Here is a 15,441-nt window from a genome sequence, read left to right on the forward strand (position 1 = left end):
AGAACCTTACATACATCCTGCACAAGTGCAGAACATTGAAAAATCTTGCGCATACCAAGAGTTTGTATGCCTATATGTGCAAAAATGGGCTGGATATTCAAAGGTATCTTGGGAACTACCTCGTCCCAATGTTGGTCGAAGCTGGAAGCATGTGCGATGCTCAACGGGTATTTAATAAGTTGGTTGATCGGAATGTGTATTCCTGGACTTCTCTCATCTCAGGTTATACTGAATGTGGAGAGTCACAGCGTGCTATTAACCTCTACCATAAAATGCAAGAGGATTGCATACCACCTAATAAGTATACCTTTGTGGCTGTCCTGAAGGCTTGTGCTAAGCTGAAAGATGCAGAAAGAGGCCGAGAAATACATGCTGAGATTGCCAGAAAGGGGCTGGTAAGAGACCTTTTTGTTGGCAGTATCTTGGTGGATATGTATGCCAAATGTGGCTCACTTACAGAAGCAAAAGGAGCGTTTGACAAGCTGCCGGTCTCAAATGAGGTCTCGTGGAATGCACTAATGACAGGATATGCTGAGCATGGGCTAGGTGAGGAAGTGCTGAACTGTCTCAAACAAATGAAGCTTGAGGGTCTCTCTCCGAATGCTGTCACATTCGTGTGCAGTTTGAAAGCTTGTGGCAGCATAGGAGCCATGGACAAGGGTCGAGAAATACACGTAGAGATTGCCAGAAAGGGGCTTGAAAGACATCTTTTTGTTGGCAACACCTTAGTGGATATGTATGCCAAATGTGGCTTGTTTGCAGAAGCATGTGAAGCGTTTGACAAACTGCCAGTTCGAGACATAGTATCGTGGACTGCACTAATGGCAGGGTATGCCGAGCATGGGCTTGGTGAGGATGCACTGAAGTGTCTCGAACAGATGCAACTGGAGGGTCTCTCTCCGAATGCTGTCACATTTGTTTGCAGCTTGAAAGCTTGTGGCAGCATGGGAGCCATAGACAAGGGCCGGGAAAAACATGTTGAGATTGCCAAAAAGGGGCTGGAAAGAAACCTTTTTGTTGGCAACACATTGGTAGATATGTATGCCAAATGTGGCTCGCTTGTAGAAGCACGGGAAGTGTTTGACAAGTTGCCAGTTCGGGATGAGATCTCATGGAATGCACTACTGGCAGGATATGCCGAGCATGGGCTTGGTGAGGAAGCTCTGAACTGTCTTGATCAGATGAAAGTGGAAGGTCTCTCCCCAGATGCAATCACATTTAGTTGCAGCTTCAAAGCTTGTGGCAGCATAGGAGCCATAGATAAGGGCCGAGAAATACATGCCGAGATCGTCAGAAAGGGGCTGGAACATGTTGTTGGCTGCAGGTTGGTGGATATGTATGCTAAATGTGGCTCACTTGCAGAAGCACGGGAAGCATTTGACAAGCTTCCAGATCGAAACGAGGCCTCATGTAACGCACTTATGGCAGGATATGCCGAGACTGGCCTTGGTGAGTATACGCTGAACTGTCTTGAACAGATGAAAGTTGAGGGTCTCTCTCCAGATGCTGTCACATATGCTTGCAGCTTGAAAGCTTGTGGCAGCATAGGAGCCATAGACATGGGCAGAGAATTACACAGGGAGATCGCCAGAAAAGGGCTGGAAAGACATCATTTTGTTGGCAACACTTTAGTAGATATGTATGCCAAATGTGGCTCTCTTGCAGAAGCATTGCAAGCATTTGACAAGCTTCCAGTACGAGATGTAGTCTCGTGGACTGCATTAATGGAAGGGTATGCTGAGCATGGGCTTCCTGGGGACGTGATGAACTGTCTTGAACAGATGCAAGAAGATGGTCTTTCTCCGAACGCAGTCACTTTCTCTATTGTTCTTGCTGTATGCAGTCACATGGGTCTACTGGATAAGGGGCAGAAGTACTTTGAGGCCATGAGCAAAGAGTATGGCATCACTCCAACTATTGAGCACCACACTAGCATGGTTGATCTTCTTGGCAGGGCAGGCCAATTAGGCCAGGCAGTAGCATTGGTGAAGAGGATGCCTTTAAAACCTAATATTGCCATGTGGCATACATTGTTGGCTGCTTGTCGAAAGTGCGGTAATGTGGAGGTTGGAAGACTGGCCTTTGAACATGCAGTGAAATCAGATGAAAATGATGTTGTAGCTTATGTTTTGATGGCTGATATCTATGCTGATGCTCACAGACAAAGATGGAAGAAGACAGGATAGATTTGGTGGACTGACATTGGTGGTACTATGCATTATTTGTTGGCGGGGGGGACGAGACATTCCTAAAGCAAATATACATGGGCAGCTAAAAGAGCTTTCCCAGGAAAAGGAAATAAACAGATCTAAAGAGTTTAGAGTATCGGGTGTCACGCGACATCCATCGATGCAGAAAAGATGGGTAATGTAGGTACAGTGAGACGCTGGTTATCACACATGCCCTAATAAATACACCTAAGGGAACACACATACCTGTTGAGTTTTAAAGGATTGGTATGCAGTCAATGCACTGATATCAAAGATAGAACATTGAAAGATTCTTTTCAGAAATGCAAACTGCTTTCAACTATTGGTGAGGCTAGTACAGCTACAGAGTCGGCCTTTCTTATTTGAATTTTTTCTGCTGGGTGTAGGTTTGTGTTAGTGAGTTGCCTTTACAAGATTCTGAATCTCTTGCTAAAACAAGGTGGCTGAATCAGTGGTTTCAAGGGATCAAGTCTGCAATTTCCAAGGCGGCAAACATCAAAAGCTGTGATTTTTGTAAAGTTTGACTTTAGTAAGTTTTGTGGATTGCAAGTTGTCTCACCAGAGATTTCTCTCACTTGATCAATTTGGTTGTGCTTTCCAAGATTGTCTCTTGCAAGTTGTCTTACTATGGGTTTCTTCACTTGGTCAATTTGGTTGGTTGTGCTTTTGAAGATTGTCCTCTCACACTATCAAATTTGTATTACCGTATGATCACTGAATTGAACCCATCCATAATGCATAATGAATGAACATCTGAGAACTAAAACAAGGTGATGTAAATTCTTAACCCCTAGTTTCAATCAGTGATTTCTATGAATACATACATTTAAAAGTTGTGATGTTTACAAATTAAAGTTTGAGTTTTTAGTACGTTGTGTGGATATGGTGTTTGCAATTCGTCTTACTAGAGATTTGTCTCACGTGATCAATTTCGTTGTGCTTCCAAGATTGTCCTTTTAGAATTTGACACATTATTATCACTAAATTGAATTGTGCAGAATGCATAATGAATGATCATTTGAAACTACAACAAGGCGGTGTAAATTTTGAATTTGGAGCCTAGAGATCCCAGCTGCATCTTTATTTTGCACAGTTGCAGGCATGGCTTTTGGAGGCATTTTGTGCAAGGCTAAAGGGCACTGAGAAGCCATGTGGCCAAATTTTTTGCATTCAAAGCAGGCTTCTGCAGACCCTAGTTGAGCTTATAACGTGCACTGCCCGTTGGGACAGTAATGGAATAGGATTCCGGTGTGGGAACATCCGTGTCCCATAGGATGCAAAATCCAAGTCTGCGATTTCTATGAATGCAAACATTAAAATCTGTGATTTTTGCACATTTTGTGGATGTGATGTTTGCAATTTATCTTGCTATAGATTTCTCTCACCTGATCAATTTGGTTGTGCTTTCCAAGATGGTCCTTTTGGAATTTTACACACTATCAAATTAGTATTACCATATTATCACTGAATTGAACCATGAAAAATGCATAATGAATGAACATGTGAGACTAAAACAAGGTGGTATAAATTTTGAATCCGTAGTTTAAGGATCCAGTTTGCGATTTCTATGAATGCAAACATTAAAAGCTGTGATTTTTGCAAACTCAATTTGACTTTTTTGTAAGTTTTGTGGATGTGATGTTTGCAATTTGTCTTACTAGAGGTTTCTCTCACTTGATCAATTCAGTTGTGCTTTTCAAGATTCTCCTTTTGGAATTTTGGTCCTAACCCCTTCCCATCTATTGTGTCTTGTCTCCTTCTCACTCGTCTCCTCTCCCTCACATGCATTTGATTCCTTTAGTTTTGGTGAATCATTAATGAATTTTATTTCATTTTTTTCTTGCAGCTACTTAAAGTTTTGCCACTTTGTTCTCATCGCTGGATGGGAATCAAACATGCAGTATTGCAATTACGGTTTAAGAGTAGTGAAAAGGTTAGTATCAAAATGGCATAGTCATGTTGAAGTAGAGAGTTGCTCTAGTCTTCACTACTCATTGCTATGAACTGTTTCTTGTGGTGAGGAGCTATGTGAAGAGTGTTGAATATGGAAGGGCGGAAAATTAATGGCTCATTCACAATTGAAAGTTGTAATATTCATTGAGATTAGTACAAATGCTTGAGGAGAATTGGATTGAGAGCTTAGGGCATGCCAAATTGGAAGTTGGGTGGTGCCCACCTTCCCTCCTCACTCACATTTTTCCACCCCTCCACACATCTCCTCTCACCAACCCCCTCTTGCAGCTTCTCTCTTAGAACCCCTCACCGTTGCTTACCCGCCCTCCTTGTAGCTACTCTTAAACCCCGCTCACCTTCGCTCCACCTCTCCTCCCCTCTCCTCGTGGCTACTTACTCTGCCCTCTCCTCCCCCTTCTCCCCCATCCCTCCACACCTCTGCTCCCGCTAATCCCTATTGTGGCTACTACCTAGCCGCCCACCCTCATCCAAGGACAATATTCTTCTATTATTGTATCAAAGGAGACACTTTAGAAATAAGGAAACATAAAAGAATAAGAATATTTCTTCTTAGTTCCGTCAATCCCGTCAATCACTCAATAAGTCTCCCAATCAGTTATTGATCTACCTTTCTCTCCGTCATACGCTCCTGTATCGTCCGTCCATGCTTTCGCTTCACCATTGAAACATTGCATCTCTCTCTAGTCCTCATATGTTGCCCTCCCCTTTGATAGTCCACCAATCACTCGATTATAGTCGCCCAATCACTTGCTAGTCTGTCCTTCTCCCCATTATGTGCGTGTGTATCCTCCTGCCATGCTTTTCCCTTGATCACCATCGATACATCACTATTATATGCGTGGCAAGTTCGTGAATAGTCTTATCCTTGTAAGTTGTCCACCCTTTTTCAAATCTTGCAAGAGACCATAATTGGGTTGATGGAATCACCACAACTTAGACTACTCACATTAAAACGCTTCCGAGTTTAACACTGTTGTACTGTCATTGCCGCATCAGCTTGAGAGAGAGTGCTTCTAGATAGCTACCATGAGGTCCATGAACAATTAGCTTGCATCTTTTCTTATCTCCTTACCTAATTTTGGACATGTCTCAACAGCCTATAAATTCCACCATGAATAGTAGTAGCTACATTGTTCACCCGCATTTGCATCTACCTTCTTGCTATGTTTTCTTCAACACTATGGTCTTTGAAGCATGAAGTGATAAGGTATTGCTACCTCAATTGTTTGAAGATGTAATCCTTCAAAATCGAAATGAATGGACTGCTTTGTCGAAATGTATAGCTATGGCTAAGAGTGATCATTGGCAAACAAAGTGCCTCACATTCCCACGATGATGTGGCTTAGTATGATATCTGGATGCCTAGATCTATACCCCATATTGGTGTGGGAGAAGGGAAAACAATATAATCCTAGCTTCACTACACGCGCTAGTTTGGTCAGTGTTTGCAAACATTCTCCCTTTGAATGTGAAACAAGTTGAAGGTTCTTCAATGGGCTTGCCAAATTTTCGGTTTGTGGAGGAAACTCTTTTTGTTTTTTTAAAATGCATGTATTGTTGTATATAGCAGCGAATGGTCGGACCACTAAGTGTAGTTAGTTTCGTATCTCATGTGCTCTTGTTTAGAGTTTGTCCAAATGTGATTAAGAGTAGACCCGTGTATTGTAGTGCTTCCGTTGCATCTTGTGGGTTTCAATCTTACTGCTGGTCTTTTTTCCGAAGTGTAGTCGATGTTGAAGTCACCCACAACATATGTTGTTGCCCCTTCCGATATTTCCCTTAGCATTTCGATAATTCTTTGAAGCAACGCATTTGTTTTTGTTTTTAGCGATTTGTATGTGTTTAGAACTGCTAGCTTTTTGTTTGTATTTGTTAGGAAGACTAGAAGCATGCATATACATCCGTCTTCGAAGCTTTCTTTTTGTTTGGTCAGTACCAACTCGTGTCGGTAAAAAGTTGCTAGGCCTACTCCTCATGATGTTGAGCTTGGGTAAAAAAAGGGCAAATCCATTGTGGGATGTATTTGCGTGTGTGTTTCTTGCAAGCACAGGATGGTTGCCTCAAGGATGCTTTGGCATGCCATTATGTCATCCCGGTGAAGCTGAAATGATCGTGTGTTTAAGCTTTGCAATGTTTTGACACTGTTTTTTGTGTGTGTTGAAATCCAGTTGTTTAAAATCCCATCTGCTCTCCGTCCGTAATCTCGAGAGCTCGTGCAACACTTGTCTGTCTACTTTTATCTACTTGTTGTCCAGTTTTGATAAGAAGTATAGGTTTCTCGGGTCGCGCACCCTCGTCATTGCTGTATATACTAGTCCATTTGTCCTTATTCCCATCGGGTCAAGCGCGAGGGCTTCTAATGTTAGCCCTTGCGAACGATGAATTGTTCTTCCCGTTGCTGCTGGCTGGATCGAAAATTATTTCGTGGTTATTGTGTTTAGCTAGTTGTTCCCAATTTGGACCTCACGAGCGACGTGCAGCATCGGTGTCCATGTTGTTGGTGTATTGTTGTCATATAGATTTTTGAAGTTGTAACGCGCTATCATTCCTGGTTTGAGCTGCAGCAGCTGGCGGTGCAGGTCGACTATTTTCCTGGGGTCTTCCAGTATTGTTATTGTTTTGCTGCAAGCTCGGTGCCTGACATCAGTTGCATTAAGAATGTGCAGAATGCCTACGAGGCTCTCAAAGATGGTGACATTGTGTTTGTCCTTTGCATTGTTAGTGTAGAACAAGTGCGAGATGCCATTCTTATGTGTTGGGCTTTAGTAGTGGAGGTCATTAAGGTTGTCGATGTCCTCTTCTGTTTCTGTTCCCATCCTTATTTTATCAAGCATCGCCAAGAATGCCACATTGTCTTGGCACATAGGTTGTTCCGTAGTATTTGATATGGGTTCTCCAAAAAGATCCTAACATTGTAGTGCCTGTTGCTTGCTCATCGAAAATCCAAGAGTCTTTCACTTGGCTTGCCTGCTGGCAAAGGTCACCACAAAGTAGGACGTCCACTCCACCGAAGGGCTTGGAATGGTTGTGTTTTATCTATCTATACTGTGTAGCCAACGTTTGTAGCTTCTCTACGGACAGAGATGTATACGGACTTGTCAACAAAGGTAGATGCAGTGTTGCATGTAATGTGCTTCCATTAATTGCCTGTGCCGCTTTGCCAGTGTAGGTTAGTAGTAAGGTTCTTGGGAGCTCAACATCTGAGGTGGATTTGTGTGAGTAATGATGCCGTAGTGCCTCTGCTGCACTTGTTGCAATGAATTTTTTCCTGAACATGTGTTGCCTGATATGAATAGGTGAAGCCGCTCTTCCGGCTTTGTTCTTTTCCTTAGCATGATATCATCTAAAATGATTTGTTGCCCAGGGTTCATTTTCCTCAGGCGTCCATAGTATCTTTCGTTTGCAAAAGCATTGTCTTTGCAATGTTGAATCATGTTGTTGCCTTTTGTCCTCTTGCAAGAGTCCATATCAAGACCGAAGTCATATTTGCCACTAACAAGTTTGCTCTAACTAATGGTTTTGGTTTTGTTTAACGTGGTGCTCGTGCCTTTGATGATGCTAGAACCGCTGCAAACTTAGTGAACTTTGCTTGATGAGAATGAATTACCTATTTGTGTTGGTCGTACATGTCTTTCCAAGTTTGGTTTGTGTTGTCTAGTGCGTGTTCTTTGTTCAGGAATGGTAAGTACAACAAGCAAAGTTCCTTGTAATGGGTTTCAAGTTCTTTCACTTTGTTGTAATTATTGAAGCGAATTACTCTATCTTTTTTTCTTTTCTTGGTGTTCTCGGCTGGCAAATGAAGCCAAGCACAAGTTGCGTAATGTTGCCCCCCTAGTGGTGTTTTTTTTAATGATGTCATCGAAGAACACATCGGTGCTTTTTGGATGAAGCATCTCTAGTTATGCACGGCACTTTAGCAGGAGCGTCCTATCCTCAATCGGATTTGTGTTTATGTACATGGATTCTCTCGTGGAAGAAGTTTATGGCAGTGAAAGACATAAGTAGACAGCTTGTTGGGCGCTTATGTGTTGCGTGTTGAGAATTGCATTCCCGATCTTGCGTACACATTCATCCGCCGGGGCATTTTCTCTAAAGCTTTGGCCCATTGCTGTGTTCATAGCTTCGCTTGTCTGGTTTCTAAGAGCTCTTATTCATGGTGGCAGACGTTTTTCCTTTAGATTTCGAGGAGTGGGAACCAGTTGAATCATTCATAGGCAAGTTCACTACGATTCATGAGGATTTAGGTAAGCAAATGCATGTCGGGGAGAAGTTGGCCTCCTTGCAAATAAAGAATGTGTATTGGTATCATGCAACATACATCAGTCCAACAACATCATCAAGCTATGGCCGTCTGCAAACCATTGCACCACCACAACTTCAAGACATGGATTGCAACAATGTGGAGTCGAGGACATTGCAATCGTACAAGGACACGATTGCAAAGGATGTGGGCATGGCCATGAAGTTTACATTTGGATCCAAATGGGCAAGGTTATCTTGGTTTATGCCTCTGCACATTTTTGCTTCTTTGTTTCAGAATATACATATGCATAGAACAAAAACTATGTTGTCCTGCAAGCTGTAGATGAAAATGCTCTTGAAGATTTACTTGGGATGAATTAGGGAACCAGGTTAGGCGGCTAAAAGGGTGATGTGTTTCGATGTCATGCATGTAAAGAAAATGTGGTTATTAGATACCATTTGTCATGCCAAATGTTGTATTTAGCTTTTCAATATAGGCGTTGGAAGAAAACAAATGGGTGGTGGCTTCCCCTAGACTCTAATCATGAAGACAATATGGGGGTAAGTTTGTCTATTGATGTTGAAGAGGGAGATGTCAATAATGTGAATGTTCCATCGCAATGGACTCTAAGGGATGTGCAAGAACACCTATTGGTCATGGAGGACGGCATGTCAGAGTCCTACTTTACCTTAAATGGTGGTAAGATCAACTGCCATGTGGAGAAGTGCATGCATAGTGCCAATTTCATTCCTCCTGCAACTTTGAAGATTGCTAACAATGTGTTTGACTAGTGCAACATTTAAGTTTTTGTCTGTCAAATCCTAGTTATTGCTTCAAAAGATGATGGACAATTAAATTAAAATGTTATTTCTTTTAATGTTTTATCCTTTCAGTTCATGGTAAATGTTTTTCAAAGAATTTGGGGATTTTATGATTAATTTTAATTTTTAGGGTTTTGATATATTTTAAGGGGTAAGAGCCCTTTTTACATCACATTCTCACTTTCACGTTTAGAGAGCCATAGAAACTCCCACCCTCAAAAGTTACTCCCTCCATCAGCTGCTATTTGCCATGGATTCAGCTAGAACTGCGTTCCATGACTTCATCTCACGAATTGCATTTGCAGATCGTGAAGAAGAGCTATATTTAGTGTTTGATAGGACTTTAGATGTCCTAGGCACATAAATGTGAGCCAAGGATGACTTCTCAGATCTCATCCTCTACTTGCAAGATAATTTCACAAATTTTGCTTAAACACTTGACCACTCTTCAAAGAGATGGGTTCCCATAGATTACATAAAGTATCTGTTCCTAGAGGAATCCAAGTTTGTAAAGCGCTTGGCCCGCTTTTGTGACAACCTTATAGAGGAAGGTTTAGGACAGTCGAAGTAAAAGACATCCTAGACGCGGCGATCACGAGAAATACAGGCACAAAATTTCTTTTTGTCTTCCTTCTCCAAGAAAGAAATTTAGAGGAAGAAGCCTCATTGTCTAGCACCCCCTCTAGTAGAACTGCTGATCTGCTCGTCCCTAGACTAGACTCAGACATGTACATGGAAGAGAGTCTTGACGATGCAAGAGAGGAGATGGAAGCAGCTTAAGCATTGAGCCTACTTCAAGAGCCCCCAGTAGAGCAAGAATCTGCATTAGAGACCACTGACCCAAAATTAGACGTATGGTCCTTGTCACCCCTCATCATCGATGGAGAAGAGTATGTATTTCTCCATGTGCCTCTCTTGTATATACGCTCCTCTTATTTTTTGTACTTGAAGCCACAGGGCGTGGCTTGGCTTCTTGGAGTTTTAGGTTTCGAAGACCATACAATGGAAAAGTTTCTCTTGATGATGCTGGTTTCAATGAGGGATGCAAACATGTCCGTATATGATGCAAAGCCCTCTCATGCAGAAGCTTCCACCTCCAACACAGGTTAGGAGAAAGCGTCCACCTCCCAAATGGAACATCACATAGCACCTGGTTCCATCAACATTCCAAATGAGGAAGGGATACAAGCCGATGCTGTAGTGGTAAGTTTGAATAATATTTTTTATTTTGATGTTCTTTATGTTCTTTCGGTATAATTTGTTTTGTCAGTCTTCTAATGTTTGCTGAATTGTTGCAAGACGCATTTGAGCTTGATAAATTCTCATCTCGAGGGGGTTAATGTTCGCAGCACATTTGGGCGAGATCATTCTTTGGCCCATTACCTTGACGAAGCTGCAGAGCACATTGTGGTCTTCCACAACAATTTTTCTCCTCGAGGTCCTTTGAAGTGCAAGGCATTATCGCGTGCTATTGGATACTCCAACATTACTCAAAATGCTGACAAAGTGATTTTGTTACACTGTTTGGCTGCTATCAATGCCTTTGGATCGAACATTCATGGCAGGCAACAGCTATGTCTTTGGCAACAGGAGAGGAGGATGTTAGTGTTGTTGTGGCCAGGTTTATATCTAGGAATCCACTAGGGGATTCAAAGACTCCTATTCTCAATGTACTTGAACTAGCCAAGAAGAAAGATAGCGTGTGAGGCCTTTTGTATATATAAACATATATTTTAATGGATACATGACTACATGTCTTTATTATACGTTTTAAGTCATCATTGCTCATCATGAATTCATAATATTTATTCCATTGTATTTTGTTTAAGTCGTTGATTATGTGTTAATTTAATGTATTTCTAGCCAATTTACTATCATTTTCACCCATTTTGGGTATCAAAAGTTCATTTCTATCCAAGTCCAGAATGCCCAAATTTGTGCCGTGGTGGGTTTTAGGCTTTCTAGGCTCTTGGCAACGTCCAGGACACTTTTCCCTTCTGTACCACGGTGAAATTTCTTTAAGATTTGACAGAATTCAAAAGTTACATTAAAATGAACAGTAATTTCAGTCATAAACATGGAGAATACACAACAATGCGATAGTGTAGAGAATGTGGATATATTTTATTAAAAAAGGTGAGCTCTTGGGCCTCAGATTCAAGATGGTGTCTTCAAGGGCAAGGGGTGGTCTAAGTCCTAAGGGTGGGCTATAAGAGAATCTAAGGCTTCAAGCTTGGGTCACTCCGTAGCCGCTTCGCCAGAGCCATGTCCTTGTCCATGACCATGACACGCTTTGCGTTGATGGCACACAAGTTGGCGTCCTCGAACGAGCAGTTGTCACTTTCTCCGCAGCCTCCTAGAGCGCCCCCATAGCTCCTATGTTGAATCACACATTGTCCTTGTATCCTTGTGCTATCTCCTATACCACACGTTGGAAGGGAGCACATGGGATTAGGTTGTCGGTGATCTTTTGCATCTGTCTTATGTCCCTTAGGGACTGCACTCTTGGCTTTTCTTTGTATGGCTTCTTGACTCTTGGTGGAGGCTTTATAGGTACTCGAACATGGTTCCACGGCCTCCTATCTGCCTTGAATTTCTTGCACTGCTCTTCTCTGCATTGATCCTCCTGTGAATCTTCCTCTCGTGGATGTCTTGAGCTTTGTCCTTCTTTGGGATGGGGCTTCCTCGGCATCTGCTTTACCCTCTTTATGGGCACATGTACCATTTCCATGATGGGCTTTATCACCGGGAGAGGAAAGATTGTGCTCTTCCTAGCAGTCTGTTGGCCCTCAGGAAGCCTCTCTATATCAGGGAGGTTATTGAATACATTTTGCTCGTGCAGGGGAGTCCTCTCATGGGGAGGGGGAGGCTGAGGGGAAGGGAGGTTCTCAAATATATTTTGCTCGATCGGGGGAGTGCTCTCATGGGGAGGGGAAGGCTGAGGGGAAGGTTGAGGGGAAGGCTGAGGCAAAGGTTGAGGGGAAGGCAGAGGGGAAGGCTCATGCTCTTGGGGCTTGGGAGTGGGCTCCATCATGTTTTGACACCCCTTTTAATTATGTTTAGGGTTTCATCGTGCCCCCTGCCGTTGCCCTAACCCCTCCAACCCCCCCACCCTTGTTGCCCTCCTCCCTACTTGCCCTGCCCACACTCCCCCTCCCCCCACCCTTGCTACCACTCCACCCCTCCCCTTGCCCCGCCCCGCACCCCTCCCTTCTCTCCCCCCTCCTTCACCATGTCCCTAACTTCGTTACCTCACACAAACCTTGGACTCCAAGAGTGAGTACAAAAATTGTGGTCAAAATAAGCAAGATATTAAAGAGTGAGTACACAAATTGTGGTCAAAATAAGCAATATATTTATTTCATATTTGTATACAATTACACCACAGCTTCTATTGCTGGTGGGACCCATCTGCTCCTTCTCTCACTCTAGCTTGCAACTAATGTATGACTCCTCGACTCCCTATGGCTGCTTTCCAAGCACTATGCCTTCTATTCTTTGATACAATTTGAACTGCTTTTGCAAGTTCTGATGCCTTTTCCTTTTGAGGCTTCAAAGTCCTTCCCAGTAAACATCTAAGAGCCCAATCAAACATCTCATGCAATGCATTACTGCAATTACACCACCACCATGGCCTTGAGTTCTTGAAGTAGGCTGCCTTGGCTTTGTAGTGCGACTTCTCCATGCCTTGTGTATTCCAAATGGACAAAGGGCTCCACTTTTGTACAAACCATGGTTTGTATGCATACAGAATATGCTACAAATATGATGAGAATCATTTCAGCAATAAAAACTGTTTATAAAGGAAGTGCTAAATATTACAATGGTGCCAAGATTACAATGTAATGCATAATGTGCGACTCCCCCCATGCTTTCGCCATTAATTACATAAACTCTTTCACAGCCATCATGAACCTTTCATAATACATCTCATCGATTTGAACTTGGCGAAGCAATTTTATTAATGCATCTACCTTTGTCCATACCTTAGTACTCAAAGTTGCTATTTGAGGATGAGAAGCCTTATTGGTCGTGCATTCACACAATGCTTTCCAGTATTCCCAACCCAAAGTGCTTTGGGACAATGCATGTTTGTCTTTGTCGAGATTGTGGTTCGATAGGAATCTGCTTGCCTTCCTCCACCCATGGACACTTTTGGAGGAAAAAAGGGAGCTCATTTTGGGGCCTTTTAGGATTTAGGAAAAGAGTCTCTAGGTCAATGAGCAAAGGGCCAACGTAACGTTGAAATTTTAACAAAATAAGGTGAAAATAAGAAAAACAAATAGTATTTTGTGTTACTAGAAGCGTGCCACGTTAATGAGGAGCTCTGATTTTGATTTTTACTAGATCTTCTCTCTATCTCACTACAACTATGAATTATGTTTGAGAGAAAACATGCATTTGGAATCGTATTCCCTCCTAAAGAAGCTTTCCCGCTTTCAACTTTCTATGAACCACCAATTTCCTCTTTTGCTCCATTCAACAAGCCTTTTTTGAAAGCTCTCTTTGAGGATCCTGCACCGTGTTATTGCTACTCTATCGATTTCATAATGATAAGCTCTTCTCACCCTTTGTACGCTCATTCCAAGTTGATTTTACTCTTTCATTTACACCATTATGGAGCTCTATTTTGGCAACAACAATAATAGTACATGTACTAACTTTTAATCTTGTTCGTCTCTTTGATTTCACAATTGGAGTCTTTGAAAGGTTTTGATGGCTATGACAAACTATGACGTATCTGTAAAAAAAAATCTATGGCAAATGCAGACAAAGATGGTTATGTGAAGTGTAATTGTTTATCTCGTTGACCTTCCTCTTCTATCTCGTGCATAGAAGTTTCTAGTACTGTTACTATGGACGGCAGCTGGAAAAGACTAGCACTGGCAAAAGGAGCATGGGTACTAATGCAACCCAACAAGAGGAAGAAACCACAATCATTTAATGTCTTCCAGGCTTCTTGGAAGGGTAGAGTAAAAGATTTTAGAATCAAAGAAGGGAGGAGGTCTGTAAATGAAATCCTGGTACAACATGTCTATATGCATCGAGAACCTGTTTTGTAAGATTATCCAACATGTCTTCCACAACATAGACCCAATTGTAGGTTTTCATTTTGGGTGAGTTTGTATTTGAACCAAATTTTGGGTTGGCTCATTATATCTTGATATCGTCTCTTGGCTTGTTGTAAACATATATCCTTCATCGTATGAGGAATGGCAGCCAACGGGGTGCATATTGGGATTCTTTGATGTTCTACACGGAGCCATCGGAGAGCTATAATATCAAGGCAGACCTGCAATGTAGTTGGCTCAATTGGGTATATATTTTTATGACCACTTTTACCATTTACTAGACAACGATAATACTTATGGTGTATTGCAAGAACAAGATATTCTAGCATGGAATACAGTTGATTGGCCTGTTCTAGATGGCATGATAATAGAAGCATATAGAGCTAAGCTGTTCGCAGAAGTGCAGAAGTCTTTGAGACCAAACATTTCCACGAGAATAGTCAAAATAAACATTTGCATGCCACTTACAATATTTGTAGATCTTTTTCATGATTTTCCAATGAAGGTTTGCAAGTCCATGTTGACTTTTAAAGCAAAAGGAGATGATGGCATTCCAAACTTTCTAGATGCTGATTGGGATAGGACAACTACCAGCAATGTGTATTGTGAGGCTCTCCATAATACACTCCAAGTGAAATATATGATTTCATATCAAAACTGCATACTTTCTTTCTACTACATATGAAGTAGGATGATTGGTTCAGAACTTGTGCCACTGGATCAAGATGAGAACTCTTTTGGTCTAGAAAATGGTTTAATTGAAATTACAGTCACTGAGAATGGAAGTGTGCTGAGCATCATCTCACTCAGGCAATGTTGCACCCTCTCTCAATTACGTAATGACATTTTGACGGAGTCAGAGGGCACTGTCTCCGAAGGATTTTCATTTGTTCTCAACAACAAGAAGGTGAAGTAGGCCTTTCAGATTGTTTTTAGTTTAATTATTTCAGTCACAATTTTGACATTGTATTTATGTGCAGATTCTACAAAGAAGAGAAAGTACAATAAAGTGCAAAGATCTTGCGAGTACAATTATTGAGATAGATCAAAGCCCATGAGATCAAGTAATGTTTTAAGTGACTTTAAATCTAAACTAATAACAAAGTCTAGATCTAATTTAA

At 41.8% G+C, this 15,441-nt stretch overlaps 1 protein-coding gene and 1 pseudogene across 9 annotated transcripts in view; both read left to right on the forward strand.

Moving 5' to 3' along the window:
- LOC147881574 (pentatricopeptide repeat-containing protein At5g27110-like) overlaps positions 1–2,522 on the forward strand; it is a 3,625-nt gene extending 1,103 nt beyond the window's left edge. For all 9 annotated transcript variants that reach the window (XM_087369668.1, XM_087369670.1, XM_087369673.1 and 6 more), the window contains one exon: positions 1–2,522. This exon is cut by the window's left edge and continues 294 nt beyond it. In XM_087369668.1, the coding sequence (XP_087225794.1) occupies positions 1–2,186 (2,186 nt within the window). In that variant the 3' untranslated portion in view covers positions 2,187–2,522.
- A 1,570-nt stretch (positions 2,523–4,092) lies between these two features.
- On the forward strand, positions 4,093–15,236 carry LOC147881575 (uncharacterized; annotated as a pseudogene).
- The last annotated feature ends 205 nt before the right edge of the window (positions 15,237–15,441 follow it).

This window comes from Dipteris shenzhenensis, chromosome 31, assembly GCF_047967505.1.
Source record: "Dipteris shenzhenensis isolate YYH24624 ecotype China chromosome 31, Dip_SZ_1.0, whole genome shotgun sequence".
Taxonomy (NCBI): Eukaryota; Viridiplantae; Streptophyta; class Polypodiopsida; order Gleicheniales; family Dipteridaceae; genus Dipteris; species Dipteris shenzhenensis.